This window comes from Coenobita brevimanus, chromosome 73 (assembly GCF_032717465.1).
Source record: "Coenobita brevimanus isolate Jiangsu-jjx chromosome 73, ASM3271746v2, whole genome shotgun sequence".
Classification (NCBI taxonomy): domain Eukaryota; kingdom Metazoa; phylum Arthropoda; class Malacostraca; order Decapoda; family Coenobitidae; genus Coenobita; species Coenobita brevimanus.
The window spans coordinates 33,248,691-33,272,646 of NC_137026.1; the positions used below are offsets into that span (position 1 = coordinate 33,248,691).

General features: G+C 44.1%; 1 protein-coding gene and 1 long non-coding RNA gene across 2 annotated transcripts in view; one reads left to right on the top strand and one right to left on the bottom strand.

The window, feature by feature from the left end:
* LOC145407519 (uncharacterized) overlaps positions 1–23,956 on the top strand; it is a 280,710-nt gene that overhangs the window by 107,302 nt on the left and 149,452 nt on the right. The window contains exon 59 of the mRNA XM_080278443.1: positions 8,747–23,660. Coding sequence (XP_080134569.1) covers positions 8,747–23,660 — 14,914 coding nt within the window. The remainder of the gene's footprint in view (positions 1–8,746; positions 23,661–23,956) is intronic.
* On the bottom strand, positions 5,137–7,863 carry LOC145407444 (uncharacterized). Its single transcript, XR_013898726.1, has 4 exons — positions 7,255–7,863; positions 6,169–6,248; positions 5,602–5,738; positions 5,137–5,286 (listed from the first exon to the last, which is right to left on the bottom strand). It is a non-coding gene; the product is annotated as an uncharacterized LOC145407444 (long non-coding RNA).

The following is a 23,956-nucleotide window of genomic DNA, read 5'->3' on the forward strand; positions in this document are numbered from 1 at the left end:
AGAGAGAATTATGACTTGGTGTGTATTTGTTTTTGAAAGATTTACTCGGTGTGTTTTTAAGAGAGAGAAAGAGAGAGAGAGGGAGGTGCATATGTGTATGTTTTTGAGGTTGTTGGATAGTGTGTGTGTGTGTGTGTGTGAGAGAGAGAGAGAGAGAGAGAGAGAGAGAGAGAGAGACTTACCAAAATACACAAACCTTCCTTAAAAAAACACACTTTCCTCTCCAACATACACACAGATTCTCTCTCTCTCTCTCTGTCTGTCTCTCTCTGACAGTGTATGTGAAAGCTTATGAGAGAGAGAGAGAGAGAGAGAGAGAGAGAGTCAGGGGTTGCTTGGTGGCGTGTTGATGTGATGAGGAATGGCAGGCGTGGAGGATGTGTGTGTGTGTGTGTGTGTGTGTGTGGAGACGAAGTGAGGGGAGCCTGTGAAGTGAGATGTGCCAGGGAGATGTGGTGAGGGAGGGAACGAATGTGGTTAGGGTGTTGGTGAGAGAGAGAGAGAGAGAGAGAGAGAGAGTTGTCGTAGTGTGCAGAAACGGATGTCTTTTGGTATATAGACAGAAAAGGAGGTGTGTTGAAGAAGGCAGCCTATTTTTTCAACTGAGAGTAAATGTAATATGCGTTTGTTAGAAGAGAATTCGTGGTGTAGGCAGAGGGAAATAGGTGTGGAAAAAAGGCATAATTCTTGGTGTATTGAGATTAAATGAGGTGTGACTGTGGGCGGCTCCTGTGTGAAAAATAAATAAATAAAACAGAGAAAGGGTAGGGTACAAACGGAGTACTAGCATGGCAAAGGAAACGAGGTTGGTAAAGATAAATGTTAAATAGAGGTAAATAAAAGCAGTCGGATTCTTGGATTCTTAGTCGGGGTACAAAAGGATGATGAGGGTACAATTTGGGGATGAGTGGGACAGAGTGAGTTGAATCTCCATATGGCAGAAGGAAGAGAAGATGAAGGAGGTGAAGGTACAGTTTAGGTGGTGGAAAATAAGGAAGGGTTCAAGGTGTGAAGGTGGGGTGTGATCAGAAAGTGAGATTTGAGGCATAATTTGTAGGTTAGAGGGTGAGGGTTTGATGAGAGGGTGAGATTTGAGGCATAATTTGTACGTTAGAGGGTGAGGGTTTGATCAGAGAGTGAGATTTGAGGCATAATTTGTAGGTTAGAGAGTGACGGTTTGATGAGAGAGTGAGATTTGAAGCATAATTTCTGGATTTGCGAGGCAGGGTAAGGGTACGATGAGAGCGTGATTGGAAGTTAAGTTTATGGGTTAGAAAGGACTGTACGGAATAATACTTGACTCGAAATATTAATAGTCAAGGAGAGTTAGAAAGGATTATATGAAATGATCGTACTATTCTTGAAATATTAATAAGCAGGGAGAGTCAGAGCTGAAAGGACTGTAAGAGATCGTCATATTACACTTGAAAAACTAATCGTTAAAGGAGAGTTAGACTGATTCCTAGTTAGAAGATGGGGAGAGTTAGATGCTCATGTTGCTTGAAATATTGATAGTTAAGAAGAGTTAGGCTAATCCCCAGGTAGAAGTGAGTAGGTAGTTTTGGGAGCAGCTGCTGGTGTGTCAAATGTAGCGGCTGTTGCGGTGGTGTGAGGTGTAGGCGGTTTGGGTTGAGGGCTGTGTGGGGTGTAGATTATGTGAGGTGTAGGTGGTGTGGGTGCAGGCAGTGTGGGGGTGTAGATGATGCGTGGGAGGTGTACTGTTGTATTTTGGGCTCCTCCTGCTGGTGTGGGGGATGGGAGGGCGAGAACACCCCCTTGTACATGCTGCTCTGATGGTCATGGCGATATATTTAGTAGCTCGGTCACCAGGCTAGGTCCCTTGTACACACACACACACACACACACACACACACACACACACACACACACACACACACACACACACACACACACACACACACACACACACACACACACACACACACACACATCCCCCCCGTCACCAGGTGTGCCAGGTATAATCAACCGTACCTTCACTCACCTCATGACTCACCTGGCACTAGGTAGACAGAGACGCCTTTGTGGGAGGAAATCTCTTTGTGAGGATCTTGAACTTGGAATTCGGATAAATGTACAGTTGCGGACGAGGATACTAGTTCCTATTTTAGCCGAATAAATACGAAACACTTACCTAATGTTCTGAATAATCATGTGGCCTCCAAATGTCGTATCACAGGTTTTCAAAATTGCTTGCTCACCGTCTCATTATATATCGTAATAAAGGTAAAATGTTAATGTTCGCCCCTTTAAATGTAACTTTGCCAATATAAGCCGTAATTAATGTGTTGATCTATTTTCTAGGCTAAATTTTCAAGGCTTTTTTCTTTATTAGCAACAACTTATAATCTTACGTGTGCTTAGGCCGGTTTATTCTGATCTTACTGCTCCTCAGACGATTTTCTTCAGCTCAAGGAAAGCCTGTCAGTGTGGGTTATAAACGGTGGATATGCAGCCCTACTGAGACTCTTTTATAGACCCATATAGTCTCCTTTCATCTTATACTCAACAACACAAACTTGGCAGCCTTTAGACACTAGACTCTTTACTGTATCTCCTCCTCCCACCCCCGACTCTCTCTCTCTCTCTCTCTCTCTCTCACACACACACACACACACACACACACACACACACACACACACACACACACACACACACACACACACACACACACACACACACACACACACACACACACACACACTCCCTCTTCACACCCCACCTCCTCTCTCTCTTTCTGGCTGGCGTCACGTTTTTTTTATTTTCATTTTTTATTTTAGTTCCCTGATACATGACTCCGCGTTCGCCAGGTGGATAGAGACTAGAAGCTCTTGGCTAGATTCCACCTGGGTTGAGGAAGCCATCTGTGCATAGTATATAATTCTATCTTCACTCTGTTACTCATTCACTTCTTTGTATACCTGTTTGCGTATTAGTTTCATAGTTACGGTCACACACTAAACTACACCTCGGCTACACACACACACACACACACACACACACACACACACACACACACACACACACACACACACACACACACACACACACACACACACACACACACACACACACACACACACACACACACACACACACACACACACACACACACACACACACACACACACACACACGAGGCTGCATATACTTTCTCTACTCAGACTTTCATATCTAATTCCTCATATACTTCTTTCCAAATTTTTCTTCCGAGCGTTTCCTCATCGCGACCTTACACTCCTTTTTTTTTTTTTTTTTAAAGCGAGTTGTGATCAGTATACATTCTTTACTTAGGAATATGCATTTATTTGATTATTTGGTTCTAAAAATTATTCAAACAGCATTTTCTCGTCCTGGTCACGTATAGATAGGCTGTTGTAGTGCCTGGTATTCTCATTAAAAGAGAAAGATCTTTACCGTATTCCCTATTCTCAACACTTCTGTCATTTCCTTGTGTACTTCTTTATTGACCTACTCTAAGAGTTAAGCGAAATCGTAGAAAATGAATATTCACTGTGAGAACATTCAAAGTTGTATGGAAAGAATTCACTCCTTGTGTGAAATATCGAAATCAACCGAGAAACTTCGATTCAGATATAAAAAATAAACTAAGTATATTAGCACCCTGTACACTCATTTGTTAAGTATTTTCTGGTTTATATTTTTATCATGATTATTTAAAGACTAGTCGCCCTCCCCTCTTTCCTCAAATACTCATTCAATCGTCATGATCAGACGAAGCCTAGAGGTTGTACTACCACGCTGGCAGTGGCTTTTACTCACATTGGCTCCGTTCGTCGATTTCTTCACACCTGATTACCTTTACATAACAGGAATTCGTAGGGAAAGCAGAGTCTGACGAAGAGGCTAAAGTTAGCACTCAGACGGTGACGAAGGGTAGGCTATTTTATTTTCCAGCTACAAACACGTGACGAATTCAGCGATGTTTTAAGCAGGCTGAGTCACTGCATACATTTAGTCACTCCGTCCCCTTTCCAACTTTTAAATACCAACTGGTCATTGACACACACACGAACCTAATCATCTGCAAGCATGTGACAAATTCTTTGATTTTTTTTTTTATAAAGCAGTTTGAGTCACCGTTTATTCCCTCCCTTTCCAACTTTTTAGGCATCAGATGGTCATTGACACACACACACTTAGACATGGCTATTTTCCTCTACAAGCCTATGACCAATCCAATGATGTTTTAAGCAGCGTGAGTCACCGTGTACACCCACTCCCTCCCTTCCCGACTTTAGAGCACTGAATGCCTATTAACACACTCAAACATGGCCACACCTCATAATCCATCGTTTGTTCAGCCGCTGTGTATTTTCCTCCTTTGATTCCCCCAAACACAATGACTGCCTCTGTAAATATTTGTCCAGTTTTAAATACCAGCCCCCCACGACCAGAAATGTTTACCGACGCTGACTTATCTATTTACCCAAAGTATATACATGGCCTAAGTTTGGAGCCTAAGAAATCTCGCAGACTCCATCCAGACGCCATGCACTCTTAGTCATATTCAGCGCCGTAGTCTCGTAAGCACAGGTGACTTCGTGACACTTATAAAGGAATTATTTTGCATTTTACTCCGCACTGTCGTCCTGTATGTTGTTTATGCACCAACAATATTAACGTAGTTTGCATCAGGAATATACAAGATAATGTTAAGGTGCCGTAGGCAAAATAAATCGCCGGAGAGGTGGTGTTACAAAATCTAGACCAACGTAAACAAACTGTGGCCTCTGACGCATTCGGCTGGGGGGCGGTACACACACGGAGATATTTTTCACTCCTTTTGTGGAAGCGAGTTAGCTAATGGGCGTTTTTGGAAGCCTTTCAAGCTGTTACGTCACATTGGCGGCAAACGTAGGGCTAAAATAGCTTCCTCGTATGTACAAGGGCAAGACGTGCGTGTAGGTGTATATTTGACGTCCACATTCCTCCTGACTTGGAAACTATCACTCTGTAGCATCAAGTTGTTAAAACCTTCACTACGATTAGCTCTTTAGCTGTTTACTCCCACCATACGAAACTTGTGGCACTGAAGGACTTAACTTACATATAGTATATCTGAAACGTGAAAATGAAACGCACATCCTACTGTAGTCGAGTTTATTTAGATTTCTACACTACAAAGAAAAATCTAAAATACTATATTCTCTGGAAAGCTTAATCAGTGCAACACATGAATGAATGGTATGCACACACACACATTCTAGTAGCTGGATGAGTCATGGGATATACAAAATCTCATACCTGTGGAAAGGTGAATCAATATCCACCTATGAATTACCGAAATGCACACACACACACACTCTAGTACCTGAGAGAACCATGATATATATACATGATTCTGTACTTAACGATATTCATACTCTAGTAGCTGAGAGAATCATAAAAATAAATACACGATTCTATACTTAACGATATTCATACACACTCTAGTAACTGAGAGAATCATAAATATACGCTCCTGAACCAACAGAAAGATGAAGTCAGTACATGAATGAACGATATACAGAAAAACACCTTAGTAACAGAAAGTCATGGGAGAACCACATGATCCAATACCTGAATTCTGGCGATGACGCTGTAGTTTGAAGTCGCATCTGAGGAATGAAAGAAGCGAGCCAAGTGAAGATGTTGCCCAGGTGTGGTGGGGGGGCAGGTAACCCCATTTCGTCACCCTCTGCATGTGGCGTGGCAGTCTGTAGAGTGACAAAGAAACTAGGACAGCAGTTACAGCAGTTTATACTCGAGAAATATAAACCATGAGAAACACAAGAGCAGCTGTTTATTCTCTGAAGATTGCTTGCTAGAAATTGACTGTCAGTGTAACTCACATAAACCAAGACCAGTTTATATACAAGAGGCTTGCTAGTTATAACACAAACCTGGACAACAGTTTATACTCAAAGGAATTACAGACTAAACATTACCGGAACGGCTGCCTACATATTGCATTTGGAGGAATTACTGGGGTGTCTTGAAATACCTTTGCTGATATTGAGGTAGACTCGGTATAATGAAACAATGCACGTCACACATATAACATCCCCAACGCTGCATCACACACACGCATCATATTCTACCCGTACAAAATACATATTATAACAAACGGAAAATTTTAGCTCATACTTGCCAGCTGGAGAGAGGTTACAGTGATTCTTAAGCACCGTGCTCTGTTAGTGTTCTCCCCTCTTGGTCGAATCCGCAACCTGTTGAAGACGGAAACACACTGGTCAAATATTGGCGTCTAGGGTAATGTAGGGGTGGGCGTTCAGTGCTAAATTTAACCTAGGCCCTTCAGTACGGTTTGGTCATCCTTTGCCTTATTTCTCCTGCCTCCAGACGAGCTTATTCGGCTTGACAGAGGGTTTTGGAGTTGGAGGGATTAGATGTGGCCTTCATTAACCCCTCCTCACCTAAGCTCAATAAACACATCTATATAGCAGTAGAAATAAAATAAACAAGGCATTACCGCATAGAAGGGACTTAGGTTCATTAGCCAACGCCCCACATAGATTCCACTACCATAAATATCCCATGCAGACAGAAGGACATATAAGGAAGCCACCGTGACGTGACTTTATGGATCTCGTATTTTAAACATGCCTGGCAGTCAGCTTATCCTCCTCCCCATCTTTGCCCTTTTCTCGCAATGAAAGATGGGGTGGGGTAAACAGGAACGACTGCCTAATGGTGAATGATGAAGAAAGGGCTCACTATCATCATCATCCTGACCCTATTCATCACCACCACCCGTTTTCCCGCCTAAAGACAGGGTGGAGTAAACAGGAACTAGTCTCTCGTATTGAATGATGCAAAAACAGCTTGGCAACGATTATACACAGGCATCTTCGAGGACATGGGGTGAATTCAACAGCTGGCAGACCTTATGGAGGCATGCGGTAGGGCCAGGTTGAGGGAGAGGGTGGATGGTGAGGGGAAGGAAAGCCAAATGTGGTAATATAGCAAGTGACTAATTCTGTTCCGTGGATGCCAGGGTGTCGGGTCTACCTCACACCACTGAGTCATAGAGTCTAAGGGAGTCATGATTCACTCTGCTTACTCACACCTAAAAGTAGATCAACCCTAATTAAGCCTATTGTAAAAGAGAACCAGCCATACTAGTAAAAGAAGGCGATACTAGCTGGAATACGAAAATAATAATAAAACTTGACTTTGAACTCACACTGGCGACGGAAGATGAACCAAACCCACCTTGAGTAACTTTAAAATTCAGCTGAACTTCCAGTAACTTCAGATGTCAGAACACAGACACAGGCATCTTAAACTCCTGGGCATCAGTCGAAGTTCAACATCAGGCATAAGCATTCAAAGTTCACCTGAGATATTAAAGCAAGCGCACATAGTCATCACACGTCACACCACCACATACTAGCACGTTGGCTCAGGGTTGTCGCTAAGTGCACCTCACATGTATCTCACACTTTCCTCTAACACTTACATAATTTCCCCCAATCACATTCTCTTAGCTAAATTCACTTGGTACTTTCTTTTCACTGATAACATCCCTTGGACACTTTCACTGTTAATTTCACTGGCTTTGATGTTTTGCGATGTTCGTGTCAAGCGCTGCATTTTTCGACTGTCACCTTCGTAGTCACTGCTCGTGGTGTCAAAGCATGGATGTATCTTTATTATCCTAGTAACTTTTCTATATTTCTTAGTGTTTGAATACTCTTATACATTTTCCTAGTATGGGCGACCGGGTATTTTAAAGTCCATTGCCCATTTAGTTCAGAATGTTCTCATATTGAGTTTAACCAGTAAGTTTAGTTTCATTCACAATTTACTCTCTCCCCTCGACCATGCTAGCTACTCCGAAGCTGCAGACAGACTGAAGATGCAGGCGCGCGTACCTTCAGTTTATCTAGCAGCAGGCCCACCCACCCACGTCACAGGGCTCTCAGCCAATGGGAACACAGATGGTTAAAGCGCGCGCCCTCATTGGCTCGGTGGCCATGGCTAGCTTGGATCATTTGAGAATTTTGAAGATGACGTTGTTAATTTAGCCACTACCCGCCTTCTTCGTTTCTTTTAGTTCTCCTTAGTATGAATCATTTTGTTTGTAGAACACTTGAGTCACCGGTGATAGTATAGTTATTCTCTCAGATGGATTCACCTTCGTCTACCTCGAACCACCACCACCAACCTCCTGCCCCAACAATGTATGTCGTCTTTTAAAATAGACTCTTATACATGGCGTCATATAATTTTGAATATACTATACATGGCGTTACTAAAGTTACTGTGCAGTAGAAGACACCTTATACACACACACACACACACACTTTGCAGTCACACCTAACACTTCCACTTCACACTGCCACACCTAACATTTCCACTTCACACTACCCCATCTCACACTTCCACTTCACACTTCTACTTAACACTGCCACACCTCACACTTCCGCTTCACACAGCCACATCTCACACTTCCACTTCACACAGCCACTTTTCATACTTCCACTTCACACACACACACACACACACACACACACACACACACACACACACACACACACACACACACACACACACACACACAGCCTCCCCCACGTCTTCTGCACAGAGACTAATAACACTTCATGTACAGGCTGATTGATAAACTGCCTTCATGCATCCCTGAGAGAGAAAGAGAAGGCATGCTAAGGTCTGATTATTTATATACTGGATTGATTCCCTACAGGTGAATTCACAGTGGAGGAAGATTTAGCTTCAATTGCTCGTCGATCACGTGAAAGGGAAGCGCGAAGGCACCGTTGGGCATCTCCGAGCCCACCAAGATGGCTTTCGCATAGTCCCCCTAGACCTGGTAGGGATAAAAGTATACCTCGTAGAGCTCCTAGGGTTAGGCAGTTGACAGAGGAGGACATAGAGAGAAAGAAAAGAGAAGCAGCACCGTGGTTGGTTGAAAAACCAAAAGAGGACATTGGTTCAGCCGCGGCTAAGCTTAAGAAATCTACGAAAATGATTACGTCTAGGGAACCAGAAAAGCTTGAGATTCCAAAAGTTGAATTAAAGAAAGCTGTTGACAGTAGACAGGCTTCAGAAGAAAGAGAAGTAAGCTTAGAAAGAATACCTCGTGGAGAAAAACCTGATACAGAAGTTCCAGAAAGTGAATTATTGAGCCCAGGAATTTATTATGATGATGAAAATAATGAATACTACGAATATGAAGAGGTTTCTGAGGACGAGTTTGGTGAGGGTGATTTTGATGAAAGAGAGCCACCTACTCAAGCCCCACCGCAAAGGGGTAGGCCTCGAAAGGTAGGTGAAAAGCCTAGACGGCGAAGAAAGGGTGAAAAAGAACCTATATCCCCACGAAAGAAAGTAATTCGTAGACGAAAACTCAAACCTGAGGAAGTTAGGGAAGTGGTAGAGCTAAAACCTGTTAAGCGTTTACCAAAGGCTCCAGAAGATAAGACCCAGCCTCAGCTTAGGCCCACACCGAAAACTGTAAGAGATGTAAAGAAAAAAGAGCCAAAGTTACCACCTTGGAGATCAAAGAGTGTTCCCCGAAAAGAAGGAGCTCCTGATGAGACACTTGAACCAGAAGCTCCAGAGGAAACTAAGGAACCACAGGCTCAGCCCACTCCAGGAATTCCACAACAACCTGGGAAGAAAAAAGCAAAATCTCCACCATGGAGATCGAAGAGTGTTCCTAGGAAAAGGGACCAAAGGCCTGAAGAAGGTGCTCCTACAGAGCCAAAGCTGAGTGCATGGCCTTCGAAAAAGTATGTAGAAGGAGAGAAGTTCATTGTTCCTAAGGTTCAGCTAAAGGACACACCACTGTCTGAGGTTGTTCTAGAACAGCCTAGTTTAGAGAAGGTGGAACTTTCACATGTGGAGAAAGCTCTGAAGCCAACAACTGACGTCGAAAAAAGTCCACCACCTGAATACAGACTCCCAGAGAGGGATACAGAGAGCCCAGAATATTATTATGATGAGGATGAAGATGAATACTACGAATATGTAGAGGTTTCAGATGATGAGCTTGGTGAATTTGAAGAATTTGAAAAAGAAAGACCAGTACACCCACAGTGGCAAAGAGGAAGGCCTCGGAAAGTTGGTGAAAGGCCTCCACAACGAAGGAGGGATGATCAAGAACCAACAAAGCCACGAAAGAGGGTGATCCGTAGAAGGAAAATCAAGCCTGAAGAAGTGAGGGAGGAAGTACAGTTGAAACCCTTCAGGCACTTACAACCACGGATGCCAGAGGACAGTGTGCAGCCTCAGCTTAGGCCCACACCCAGGGATGTGAAGAAAAAAGAGCCCACATTTCCACCATGGAGATCAAAGAGTCTTCCCCGCAAAGAAGGCACTCCGGATGACATGGTTGAAACAGAAGCTCCAGAACACACTGAGGAGCCTCAGCCTGAGGCTGCACCAAAGATGCCACGAAAACCAGGAAAGAAAGGAAAATCTCCACCTTGGAGGTCAAAAAGTCTTCCTCGGAAGAAGCCTGATAGGCCTGATGAGAGATATCCAGGTGAGGAGGAGCCAACTCCTGAATCTCTAGAACCTTACACTTACACTTCAGATGATGCACATCTGGAGGAGAGTGTTGAGGAAACTGAAGTTCATAAGAGGAGACCTAAATTTAGAAAGGCACCGTGGGAGCCAGAAGAAAAACCAGAAGAACCGGTTAAATTTAAACCAGGAAGGCGCCTCCCCAAGCCAAAAGAAGAAGAGCCTGAGAAACCTGAATTGAAGCCTTTCCTCCAAAAGAAACCAGAGCCTGGAAAAGAAGTAGAGGTTCTACCTGAAGAAGTTCCAGAGACTCCAGGCTTCTATTATGATGAGGAAACAAATGAATACTATGAATATGTAGAAGAAATTGAAGAAGTGATCGATGAGGGTGGTTTGGGTGAAAAACAGCCTCCAGTTCAAGCCCCATGGCAAAAAGGAAGGCCTCAAAAGGTTGGTGAAAGGCCTACACAACCAAGAAAGGATGATCACAAACCAACAACATTACGAAAGGTAATTCGTAAGCGAAAAATAAAGCCTGAGGAAATAAAGGAGGGAGTAGAGTTAAAACCTGTTAGGCGCATGCCACCAAAGGCACCTGAAGACCGTGCTCAGCCTCAGCTTAGACCCACACCGAAAACTGTGCGGGATGTAAAGAAAAAAGAACCTTGGAGGTCAAGGAGTCTCCCTCGAAAAGAAGGTGCTCCTTATGACACACGTGAACCAGAAGCTCCAGAAGTCACTGAGGAGCCTCAGCCTGAGACTGCACCAAAGATGCCACAAAAGCCGTTAAAGAAGGCAAAATCTCCACCTTGGAGGTCAAAAAGTCTTCCTCGGAAGAAGCCTGATAGGCCTGATGAAAGATATCCAGGTGAGGAGGAGCCAGCTCCTGAATCTCTAGAACCTTACACTTACACTTCAGATGATGCACATCTGGAGGAGAGTGTTGAGGAAACTGAAGTTCATACAAGGAGACCTAAATTTAGAAAGGCACCGTGGGAGCCAGAAAAACCAGAAGAACCGGTTAAATTTAAACCAGGAAGGCGCCTCCCCAAGCCAAAAGAAGAGCCCGAGAAACCTGAGTTGAAGCCTTTCCTCAGAAAGAAACCAGAGCCGGGAAAAGAAGTAGAGGTTCTACCTGAAGAAGTTCCAGAGACTCCAGGCTTCTATTATGATGAGGAAACAAATGAGTACTTTGAATATACTGAGGTCATTGAAGAAGATGTTGGTGATGTAGGCAAAAAGGAACCCCCAACTCAAGCTCCGTGGCAGAGAGGGAAACCCATGGAACCAAGAAAGGACGATCAGGAACCTACAAAGCCACGGAAGGTAATTCATAAACGTAAAATCAGACCTGAGGAAGTAAAGGAGGGAGTAGAGCTAAAGCCTGTTAGGCGTGTACCACCAAAGGCTCCTGAGGACCGTACTCAGCCAGTACCAGGCAAACGTCCAAAGAGGAGACCTGATGCAGAAGAAAAAGATTTAATCCCTCGCCCTGAAGAAGTTCCAGAGACTCCAGGCTTCTATTATGATGAAGAAACAAATGAATATTTTGAATACACAGAGGTTATTGAAGAAGATGTTGGTGATTTAGGCAAGAAGGAACCCCCAACTCAAGCCCCGTGGGAGAGAGGGAAACCTACACAGCCAAGAAAGGATGATCAGGAATCTCCAAAGCCACGGAAGGTAATTCATAAACGTAAAATCAGACCTGAGGAAGTAAAGGAGGGAGTAGAGCTAAAGCCTGTTAGGCGTGTACCACCGAAGGCTCCTGAAGACCGTACCCAACCTCAGCTCAAGCCCACACCCAAAACAGTGAGAGATGTGAAGAAAAAAGAACCTTGGAGACCACGGAGAAAGCCTGATGAAAAACTTCCAGGTGAGGAAGAACCAACTGCTGAATATCCAGGTGAAGAACCACAAGAACCTTACACATCAGAGGATGCACGTGTGGAGGAGGTCATTGAGGAAACCGAAGTTCATAAGAGACCCAAGTTTAGAAAAGCACCATGGGAACCAGAAGAAAAAGAGGAGGAACCAGTTAAGTTCAAACCAGGAAGGCGCCTCCCCAAGCCAAAAGAAGAGGAGCCTGAGAAACCTGAGTTAAAGCCTTTCCCAAAGAAGAAACCAGAACCTGGGAAGGAAGAAGAGGTTTCACCTGAAGAGGTTCCAGAGACTCCAGGCTTCTATTACGATGAAGAAACAAATGAATACTTTGAATATACTGAGGTCATTGAAGAAGATGTTGGTGATGTAGGCAAAAAGGAACCCCCAACTCAAGCCCCGTGGCAGAGAGGGAAACCTAAGGAACCGAGAAAGGACGATCAGGAACCTACAAAGCCACGAAAGATAATTCATAAACGTAAAATCAGACCTGAAGAAGTAAAGGAGGGAGTAGAGCTAAAGCCTGTTAGGCGTGTACCACCAAAGGCTCCTGAGGACCGTACTCAGCCAGTACCAGGCAAACGTCCAAAGAGGAGACCTGATGCAGAAGAAAAAGATCTAATCCCTCTCCCTGAAGAAGTTCCAGAGACTCCAGGCTTCTATTATGATGAAGAAACAAATGAATATTTTGAATACACAGAGGTTATTGAAGAAGATGTTGGTGATTTAGGCAAGAAGGAACCCCCAACTCAAGCCCCGTGGGAGAGAGGGAAACCTACACAGCCAAGAAAGGATGATCAGGAACCTCCAAAGCCACGGAAGGTAATTCATAAACGTAAAATCAGACCTGAGGAAGTAAAGGAGGGAGTAGAGCTAAAGCCTGTTAGGCGTGTACCACCAAAGGTTCCTGAAGACCGTACCCAACCTCAGCTCAAGCCCACACCCAAAACAGTGAGAGATGTGAAGAAAAAAGAACCTTGGAGACCACGGAGAAGGCCTGATGAAAAACTTCCAGGTGAGGAAGAACCAACTTCTGAATATCCAGGTGAAGAACCACAAGAACCTTACACATCAGAGGATGCACGTGTGGAGGAGGCCATTGAGGAAACCGAAGTTCATAAGAGACCCAAGTTTAGAAAAGCACCATGGGAACCAGAAGAAAAAGAGGAGGAACCAGTTAAGTTCAAACCAGGAAGGCGCCTCCCCAAGCCAAAAGAAGAGGAACCTGAGAAACCTGAGTTAAAGCCTTTCCCAAAGAAGAAACCAGAACCTGGGAAGGAAGAAGAGGTTTCGCCTGAAGAGGTTCCAGAGGCTCCAGGCTTCTATTACGATGAAGAAACAAATGAATACTTTGAATATACTGAGGTCATTGAAGAAGATGTTGGTGATGTAGGCAAAAAGGAACCCCCAACTCAAGCCCCGTGGCAGAGAGGGAAACCTAAGGAACCGAGAAAGGACGATCAGGAACCTACAAAGCCACGAAAGATAATTCATAAACGTAAAATCAGACCTGAGGAAGTAAAGGAGGGAGTAGAGCTAAAGCCTGTTAGGCGTGTACCACCAAAGGCTCCTGAGGACCGTACTCAGCCAGTACCAGGCAAACGTCCAAAGAGGAGACCTGATGCAGAAGAAAAAGATCTAATCCCTCTCCCTGAAGAAGTTCCAGAGACTCCAGGCTTCTATTATGATGAAGAAACAAATGAATATTTTGAATACACAGAGGTTATTGAAGAAGGTGTTGGTGATTTAGGCAAGAAGGAACCCCCAACTCAAGCCCCGTGGGAGAGAGGGAAACCGACACAGCCAAGAAAGGATGATCAGGAACCTCCAAAGCCACGGAAGGTAATTCATAAACGTAAAATCAGACCTGAGGAAGTAAAGGAGGGAGTAGAGCTAAAGCCTGTTAGGCGTGTACCACCGAAGGCTCCTGAAGACCGTACTCAACCTCAGCTCAAGCCCACACCCAAAACAGTGAGAGATGTGAAGAAAAAAGAACCTTGGAGACGGAGACCTGATGAAAAACATCCAGGCGAGGAAGAACCAACTGCTGAATATCCAGGTGAAGAACCACAAGAACCTTACACATCTGAGGATGCACGTGTGGAGGAGACCATTGAAGAAACTGAAGTTCATAAGAGACCCAAGTTTAGAAAAGCACCATGGGAACCAGAAGAAAAAGAGGAGGAACCAGTTAAGTTCAAACCAGGAAGGCGCCTCCCCAAGCCAAAAGAAGAGGAGCCTGAGAAACCTGAGTTAAAGCCTTTCCCAAAGAAGAAACCAGAACCTGGGAAGGAAGAAGAGGTTTCGCCTGAAGAGGTTCCAGAGACTCCTGGCTTCTATTACGATGAAGAAACAAATGAATACTTTGAATATACTGAGGTTACTGAAGATGTTGGTGATGTAGGCAAAAAGGAACCTCCAGCTCAAGCCCCGTGGCAGAGAGGGAAACCTAAGGAACCAAGAAAGGACGATCAGGAACCAACAAAGCCACGAAAGATAATTCATAAACGTAAAATCAGACCTGAGGAAGTAAAGGAGGGAGTAGAGCTAAAGCCTGTTAGGCATGTACCACCAAAGGCTCCTGAGGACCGTACTCAGCCTGTACCAGGCAAACGTCCAAAGAGGAGACCTGATGCAGAAGAAAAAGATCTAATCCCTCTCCCTGAAGAAGTTCCAGAAACTCCAGGCTTCTATTATGATGAAGAGACAAATGAATATTTTGAATACACAGAGGTTATTGAACAAGATGTTGGTGATTTAGGCAAAAAGGAACCTCCAACTCAAGCCCCGTGGGAGAGAGGGAAACCTACACAGCCAAGAAAGGACGATCAGGAACCTCCAAAGCCACGGAAGGTAATTCATAAACGTAAAATCAGACCTGAGGAAGTAAAGGAGGGAGTAGAGCTAAAGCCTGTTAGGCGTGTACCACCAAAGGCTCCTGAAGACCGTACTCAACCTCAGCTCAAGCCCACACCCAAAACAGTGAGAGATGTGAAGAAAAAAGAACCTTGGAGACGGAGACCTGATGAAAAGCATCCAGGTGAGGAAGAACCAACTGCTGAATATCCAGGTGAAGAACCACAAGAACCTTACACATCAGAGGATGCACGTGTGGAGGAGACCATTGAGGAAACTGAAATTCATAAGAAACCCAAGTTTAGAAAAGCACCATGGGAACCAGAAGAAAAAGAGGAGGAACCAGTTAAGTTCAAACCAGGAAGGCGCCTCCCCAAGCCAAAAGAAGAGGAGCCTGAGAAACCTGAGTTAAAGCCTTTCCCAAAGAAGAAACCGGAACCTGGGAAGGAAGAAGAGGTTTCGCCTGAAGAGGTTCCAGAGACTCCAGGCTTCTATTACGATGAAGAAACAAATGAATACTTTGAATATACTGAGGTCATTGAAGAAGATGTTGGTGATGTAGGCAAAAAGGAACCCCCAACTCAAGCCCCGTGGCAGAGAGGGAAACCTAAGGAACCGAGAAAGGACGATCAGGAACCTACAAAGCCACGAAAGATAATTCATAAACGTAAAATCAGACCTGAAGAAGTAAAGGAGGGAGTAGAGCTAAAGCCTGTTAGGCGTGTACCACCAAAGGCTCCTGAGGACCGTACTCAGCCAGTACCAGGCAAACGTCCAAAGAGGAGACCTGATGCAGAAGAAGAAGATCTAATCCCTCTCCCTGAAGAAGTTCCAGAGACTCCAGGCTTCTATTATGATGAAGAAACAAATGAATATTTTGAATACACAGAGGTTATTGAAGAAGATGTTGGTGATTTAGGCAAAAAGGAACCTCCAACTCAAGCCCCGTGGGAGAGAGGGAAACCTACACAGCCAAGAAAGGATGATCAGGAACCTCCAAAGCCACGGAAGGTAATTCATAAACGTAAAATCAGACCTGAGGAAGTAAAGGAGGGAGTAGAGCTAAAGCCTGTTAGGCGTGTACCACCAAAGGCTCCTGAAGACCGTACTCAACCTCAGCTCAAGCCCACACCCGAAACAGTGAGAGATGTGAAGAAAAAAGAACCTTGGAGACGGAGACCTGATGAAACACGTCCAGGCAAGGAAGAACCAACTGCTGAATATCCAGGTGAAGAACCACAAGAACCTTACACATCAGAGTATGCACGTGTAGAGGAGACCATTGAGGAAACTGAAATTCATAAGAGACCCAAGTTTAGAAAAGCACCATGGGAACCAGAAGAAAAAGAGGAGGAACCAGTTAAGTTCAAACCAGGAAGGCGCCTCCCCAAGCCAAAAGAAGAGGAGCCTGAGAAACCTGAGTTAAAGCCTTTCCCAAAGAAGAAACCAGAACCTGGGAAGGAAGAAGAGGTTTCGCCTGAAGAGGTTCCAGAGACTCCTGGCTTCTATTACGATGAAGAAACAAATGAATACTTTGAATATACTGAGGTTACTGAAGATGTTGGTGATGTAGGCAAAAAGGAGCCCCCATCTCAAGCGCCATGGCAGAGAGGGAAGCCTGAGGAACCGAGAAAGGACGATCAGGAACCTACAAAGCCACAAAAGGTAATTCATAAACGTAAAATCAGACCTGAAGAAGTAAAGGAGGGAGTAGAGCTAAAGCCTGTTAGGCGTGTACCACCAAAGGCTCCTGAAGACCGTACTGAACCTCAGCTCAAGCCCACACCCAAAACAGTGAGAGATGTGAAGAAAAAAGAACCTTGGAGACGGAGACCTGATGAAAAACATCCAGGCGAGGAAGAACCAACTGCTGAATATCCAGGTGAAGAACCACAAGAACCTTACACATCAGAGGATGCACGTGTGGAGGAGACCATTGAGGAAACTGAAATTCATAAGAGACCCAAGTTTAGAAAAGCACCATGGGAACCAGAAGAAAAAGAGGAGGAACCAGTTAAGTTCAAACCAGGAAGGCGCCTCCCCAAGCCAAAAGAAGAGGAGCCTGAGAAACCTGAGTTAAAGCCTTTCCCAAAGAAGAAACCAGAACCTGGGAAGGAAGAAGAGGTTTCGCCTGAAGAGGTTCCAGAGACTCCTGGCTTCTATTACGATGAAGAAACAAATGAATACTTTGAATATACTGAGGTTACTGAAGATGTTGGTGATGTAGGCAAAAAGGAGCCCCCATCTCAAGCGCCATGGCAGAGAGGGAAGCCTGAGGAACCGAGAAAGGACGATCAGGAACCTACAAAGCCACAAAAGGTAATTCATAAACGTAAAATCAGACCTGAAGAAGTAAAGAAGGGAGTAGAGCTAAAGCCTGTTAGGCGTGTACCACCAAAGGCTCCTGAAGACCGTACTGAACCTCAGCTCAAGCCCACACCCAAAACAGTGAGAGATGTGAAGAAAAAAGAACCTTGGAGACGGAGACCTGATGAAAAACATCCAGGCGAGGAAGAACCAACTGCTGAATATCCAGGTGAAGAACCACAAGAACCGTACACATCAGAGGGTGGTCTTCTGGAGGAAACCATTGAGGAAAAAGATGTTCAAAAAAGGAAACCTAAGTTTAGGAAGGCGCCGTGGGAGCCAGAGGAAAAACCAGAACAACCAGTTAAGTTCAAACCAGGAAAACGCCTCCCCAGGCCAGAAGAAGGGGAGCCTAAGAAGCCTGAGTTAAAGCCATTCCCAAAGAAGAGACCAGAACCTGGAAAAGAAGAACAGGTTCCTTCTAGGCCAGGTGAGCCTGAGAAGGCTAAACCTGATACCGAGGTTCCAGAGAGAGATACAGAGAGCCCAGAATTCTTTTACGATGAAGGAGAAGAAGATTATTATGAATATGTAGAGGTTTCCGATGATGAATTCGGGGAATTCGGTGAAAAAGAGAGTATAACTCAAGCACCATGGCAAAGAGGGAGAACTCCACAACAGAGAAGGGAAGGTCAAGAACCAACATCACGGAAGAAGGTAATCCGTAGAAGGAAAATTAAACCTGAGGAAGTAAGAGAGGACGTACCACTAAAACCTTTCAAGCTCTTACCAGAGGTTCCTGAGGACAGTGCTCAACCTCAGCTTAGGCCCACACCCAAAACTGTAAAAGATGTAAAGAAAAAAGTACTCAAAGATGATCAGACCCCTGTTGAATACACTGAATTAGAGGACAAAACACACCTGCAACCGGAAGAAGATGTAGATGAAGTTTCCCGGGTTCCTAAACCACAAGAGCCTGAAAAGAAGAAAAAGCCCAGTAGAAGGCCACTACCACAGGCACCCGAGAAAGAAGAATTTACCATACCCAAAGTAGCCCTGAAGAAGGCTGCTCCAAAGAAATTTGCTCCAGAAGAAGAAACCCTTGAGTCAGTAGAACTACAGCATGTAGAAAAACCAGAGGAACCTGAACCTGAACGAGAAAAGAGAGAATGGAGTCCTTTACCTGACTATGAAACTTACACTCCTCAAGAAATACCAGGTACAGAGCCTGTGGAACTGGAAAAGCCTGAGAAATTTGAAACAGCACCAAAACCAAAAGGAAAAGATGAGGATGAAAAAGAGATATATCAAAGAAAGCCCAGAGAAAAGGAACCAACTGAAGAAGAAAGAAAAATAAAACCTGGTAAAGGTCGATGGCCACCAAAGGAGGAAGAAGAAGTAACAAAACTTAAGCCAGGAAAGCGATTACCAAAGCCACCTGAGGAGGAAACAGAGGAGCCTGGTTTGAAACCTATTCCCAAGAAAAAGACAGAACCAGAGGAGAAGAAAAAAGTCCCACGGAGACCAGGCAGAATTCCTCCCAAGGATTTACCAGAGCAAGAAGATGTAGAGTTAGAACCATTTGAACGGACAGAGCCAGAATTTCCAGACAGAGAAAGGCCTCAGTTGGAGAAGCCTACAAAGCCTAAATATGAGCCCAGGAAGAAGCCAGGGGATGAAGGTGGCGCTCCAGAACCTGAGGAATCAGTGGAGCCTACACCAGAAGATGATAAACGACCAAAGAAGGATAGGCCAAAACCTGAGAGTAAGGAGGAACCTGAAGTTCCGTCATGGAGAGGAAGGAGGCTACCTCCCAAGGATGAGGAGAAGGAGGAGGTTGTCCTTAAGCCTTTTAAGAAGGAGAAACCTGAAGAACCTAAGCCTAAACCAAAACCCAGACCTGGAAAGCCATATGAACCTGATGTTCCAGAGCCAGAGGAAACTCCTCGAGAGCCATACACAAGGCCGGATAGGGAGAAGCCTCCTGGTGAAACTCCAGAGGAGCCTTGGCCTCAAGAAGGTGAGAAACCAAGACCTGAAGAAGTAAAGAAGCCTAAGTTACCATGGGATAAGCCAGATAAGGAGGATGAACCTGAGGGCCCAGTATGGAGACGAAAAAAGATTCCTAAAGATGATGAAGAAAAGGAAGAAATTATGTTGAAGCCATTCCAAAGAGAGAAGCCAAAACCAGTAAGGCCAGTTCCTGGTGACAGACCACAAAAACCTTTTGATTTTGAAATTCCTCAACCAGAAGAAGCTCCTTTAGAGCCGTTCTCGCCATCAGACTGGGAGAGAGTGCCCAGTGACATTTCGGAACAACGATTGTCAAGGCAAACACATTTTGAAATTCACGAACAGACGACATATATCAAAGAAACAAGGCAACCCGAAAGTAAAAAACCAGAGGCTCCTACGTGGGAGCCTTTTACGACAGATGAGACAGTTACTGAAACCATAACACAGGAAACAGTATTTGGAAAAATTAAGAAAAAGAAACCACGAAAAGAAATTACCGAAGAAGAAGAAACAACTGAACCGTTTACAACCATTGAAGACGAGACGGTTACTACAATCACAAAGAGAGGCGAAATAAAAAAACCGAAAAAGAAACCGCGCGAAGAAACCACTTATGAGGAAGAAGAAGAAGAAACACCAAAGCCTTATCCTACAGAGCCCATCACAAAGGTTGACGAATCTGTCACTGAAACAGTAATAGAAGAGACAGTATTTGGAAAAGTTAAAAAGAGAAAACCACGTAAAGAAACTACTGAAGAAGAAGAAACAACTGAACCTTTTACAATTGTTGAGGATGAAACAGTTACTACAATCACGAAGAAAGGTGAGATCAGAAAACCCAGAAAGAAGCCACGTGAAGAAGCTACTTATGAAGACGTAGAAGAAGGACCAGAGCCATTCACGACCGTTGAGGACGAAACTGTTACAACAATCACAAAGAAAGGTGAAAAGATCCGAAAACCTAAAAAGAAACCACATGAAGAAACAACTTTAGAAGAAGAAGAAGAAACTATAACAGAGCCCTTCCGAAAGACTGACGAAACTGTCACTGAAACAGTAGTAGAAGAGACAATATTCGGAAAAATCAAAAAGCGAAAACCACGCAAAGAAACTACTGAAGAAGAAGAAATAACTGAACCATTCACAACTGTCGAAGACGAGACTATTACAGAGGTCACAAAGAAAGGTGAAAAGATCCGAAAGCCTAAGAAGAAGCCACGAGAAGAGACAACTCTTGAAGAGGAGGAAGTTGAAGAAATGCCAGAACCAATTACAACCGTTGAAGATGAGACCACAAAGAAACCTGAGATCAGAAAGCCTAAAAAGAAGCCTCGTGAAGGACCTACCGTTGAGGAAGAAGAAACTACAACTGAACCCTTCACAAAGACAGATGAAACAGTCACTGAAACAGTAATAGAAGAGACAATATTTGGAAAAGTCAAAAAGCGAAAACCACGCAAGGAAACTACTGAAGAAGAAGAAATAACTGAACCATTCACAACTGCTGAAGACGAGACTGTTACAGAGGTCACAAAGAAAGGTGAAAAGATTCCCAAACCTAAAAAGAAGCCACGTGAAGAAACAACTCTAGAAGAAGAAGAGGTAGAAGAAATACCAGAGTCAGTTACAACCGTTGAAGATGAGACAACAAAGAAACCTGAAAAGATCAGGAAGCCTAAAAAGAAGCCTTGCGAAGGACCTACTGTTGAAGAAGAAGAAGAAATTGTCACGGAAACAGTTATAGAGGACACAATATTTGGAAAAGTTAAAAAGAGAAAACCACGCAAAGAAACTACTGAAGAAGAAGAAGAAGTAACTGAACCATTCACAACTGCTGAAGACGAGACTGTTACAGAGGTCACAAAGAAAGGTGAAAAGATCCGAAAGCCTAAGAAGAAACCACGAGAAGAGACAACTCTTGAAGAAGAAGAAGTCGAAGAAATGCCAGAACCAATTACAACCGTCGAAGATGAGACAACAAAGAAACCTGAAAAGATCAGGAAGCCTAAAAAGAAGCCTCGCGAAGGACCTACTGTTGAAGAAGAAGAAGAAATTGTCACGGAAACAGTTATAGAGGACACAGTATTTGGAAAAGTTAGAAAGAGAAAACCACGCAAAGAAACTACTGAAGAAGAAGAAGTAACTGAACCATTCACAACTGTTGAAGACGAGACTATTACAGAGGTCACAAAGAAAGGTGAAAAGATCCGAAAGCCTAAGAAGAAGCCACGAGAAGAGACAACTCTTGAAGAAGAAGAAGTCGAAGAAATGCCAGAGCCAGTTACAACCGTTGAAGATGAGACTACAGAGACAGTCGAGAAGATCAGAAAGCCTAAAAAGAAGCCTCGTGAAGAACCTGCTGTTGAAGAAGAAGAAACTGTCACTGAAACAGTAATAGAGGACACAATATTTGGAAAAGTTAAAAAGAGAAAACCACGCAAAGAAACTACTGAAGAAGAAGAAACGACTGAGCCGTTTACTACTGTTGAAGATGAGACAGTTACAGAGATCACAAAGAAGGGAGAGAAGATAAGAAAGCCTAAAAAGAAACCACGTGAAGAAACTACATTAGATGAAGAGGAAACAGCCGAGCCTTTCGAGACGGTTGAAGATGAAACTCTTCCTGAGATCACAGAGAAAGAAGAGAAGATATTTGGAAAAATCAAGAAGAAACCACGCAAAGAAACTACATTAGAAGAAGAAGAAACTGTAAGGGGACCTGAAAAGAAGCCAACAACTTACGAAGAAACTGAGGAAATAACCAGGATCGGGGAAGATGAAGAAACCCCCGAAAAGGATAAAAAACCAAAGAAAGGAAAGCCGAAACCTGAGAAACCTGAAGAACCAGAGGCTCCCTCATGGAGAGGTAGAAGACTTCCACGCAAGGAGGAAGAAGAAAAAGAAGAGGTATTCCTGAAACCCTTCAGGAAAGAAAAACCGGAAGAACAAATAACAAAGCCTAAGAAAAAGCCAGGGATGCCACAAGAACCTGAAGAAACTCCAGAACAGCCATACACAAGGCCCCGTAGAGAGAAGGCTACTGATGATATTAAAAAGCCAGAAGAGGAGCAGCCACAGTATGAGGATATTGAAAAGGGACCTGAGAGGCCAGAAAAACTGTCTGAAGAGGTTCCTGAAACTCCTCAAAAGAAGAAGAAGCCTCGAAAATTCCAGGCTGAGGAAGAGAAGTTTGAAATCCCCAAAGTTACACTCCGGAAAACAACGCAGAGGGAGTTTGTCCCAGAAGAGGTAACTCTTGAGACTGTGGAACTTGAGCATGTAGAAACACCAGAGGAGGAAGAGGCTCCTCCTCCAGAGAAGAGAGTCTGGTCGCCTCCACCGGAGTATGAAACCTATGTGCCTGAAGAAATACCAGAAAAAGAACAAGTAGTCCTAGAGGACTATGAACCATTAATGCCCACACCAGCACCAACCGATAAGGAAGAACCAGAAAAAGCAAAGTACCAACGTAAACCAAAGGACAAACCAGAAGTAACTGAGGAGGAAAAGAAACTAAAGTTGGGCAAAGGGCGCAGAAGGCCAGAGGAAGAGGAGGAAGAAGAGACAAGGTTGAAGCCAGGGAGGAGAAGACCAAAATCTCCCGAGAAAGAACCCGAACAGCCACACTTGAAGCCTATTCCGAAGAAGAAACCTGAGGAAGAGGATAAAGAGGAAGCTTCTCGCAAACCTGGTAAGAAACCTACAAAAGACATGCCTGACCGGGAACCAGTGGAGCTGCAGCCATTTGAGCGTGTAGAACCAGAGATTCCCGAGAGAGATAAGGTTGAGCTAGAGAAGCCAACTAAGCCTGAGTTTGAACCCAAGGAAAAAACCAGACCAGAACCTGGAGCTCCAAAACCAACTGAGGAGAAACCAACAGAAGAAGATGAAACTAAACCAAAGAAAGATAGAAAGAAGCCTGAAAAGAAGGAAGAAGAACCAGAGGTTCCTTCATGGAGAGGTAGGAGAGTGCCTCCTAAAGAAGAAGAAAAGGAGGAAGTTGTTCTGAAGCCCTTCAAAAAGGAGAAACCTGATGAACCGATGTCCAAGCCTAAAAAGAAGAGGAGAGAGCCTTATGAACCTGAGATTCCCGAAGGGGAAAGACCTCCTCTCGAGCCTTATGAGAAGCCTGAGAGAGAAAAGTTCCCAGATGAAACTCCTGAAGCTCCTAAACCCCATGAGGAAGAGAAACCAACACCTGAAGATGAAACAAAGCCAAAGAAAGAGAGAACCAAACCTGACAAGGAGAAGGAGGAAGAAACACCTTCTTGGAGAGGCCGACGAATTCCCAAGGATGATGAAAAGGAAGAAATTAAGTTGAAACCCTTCAAGAAGGAGAAACCTGATAAGCCTAAGCCAACTCCTG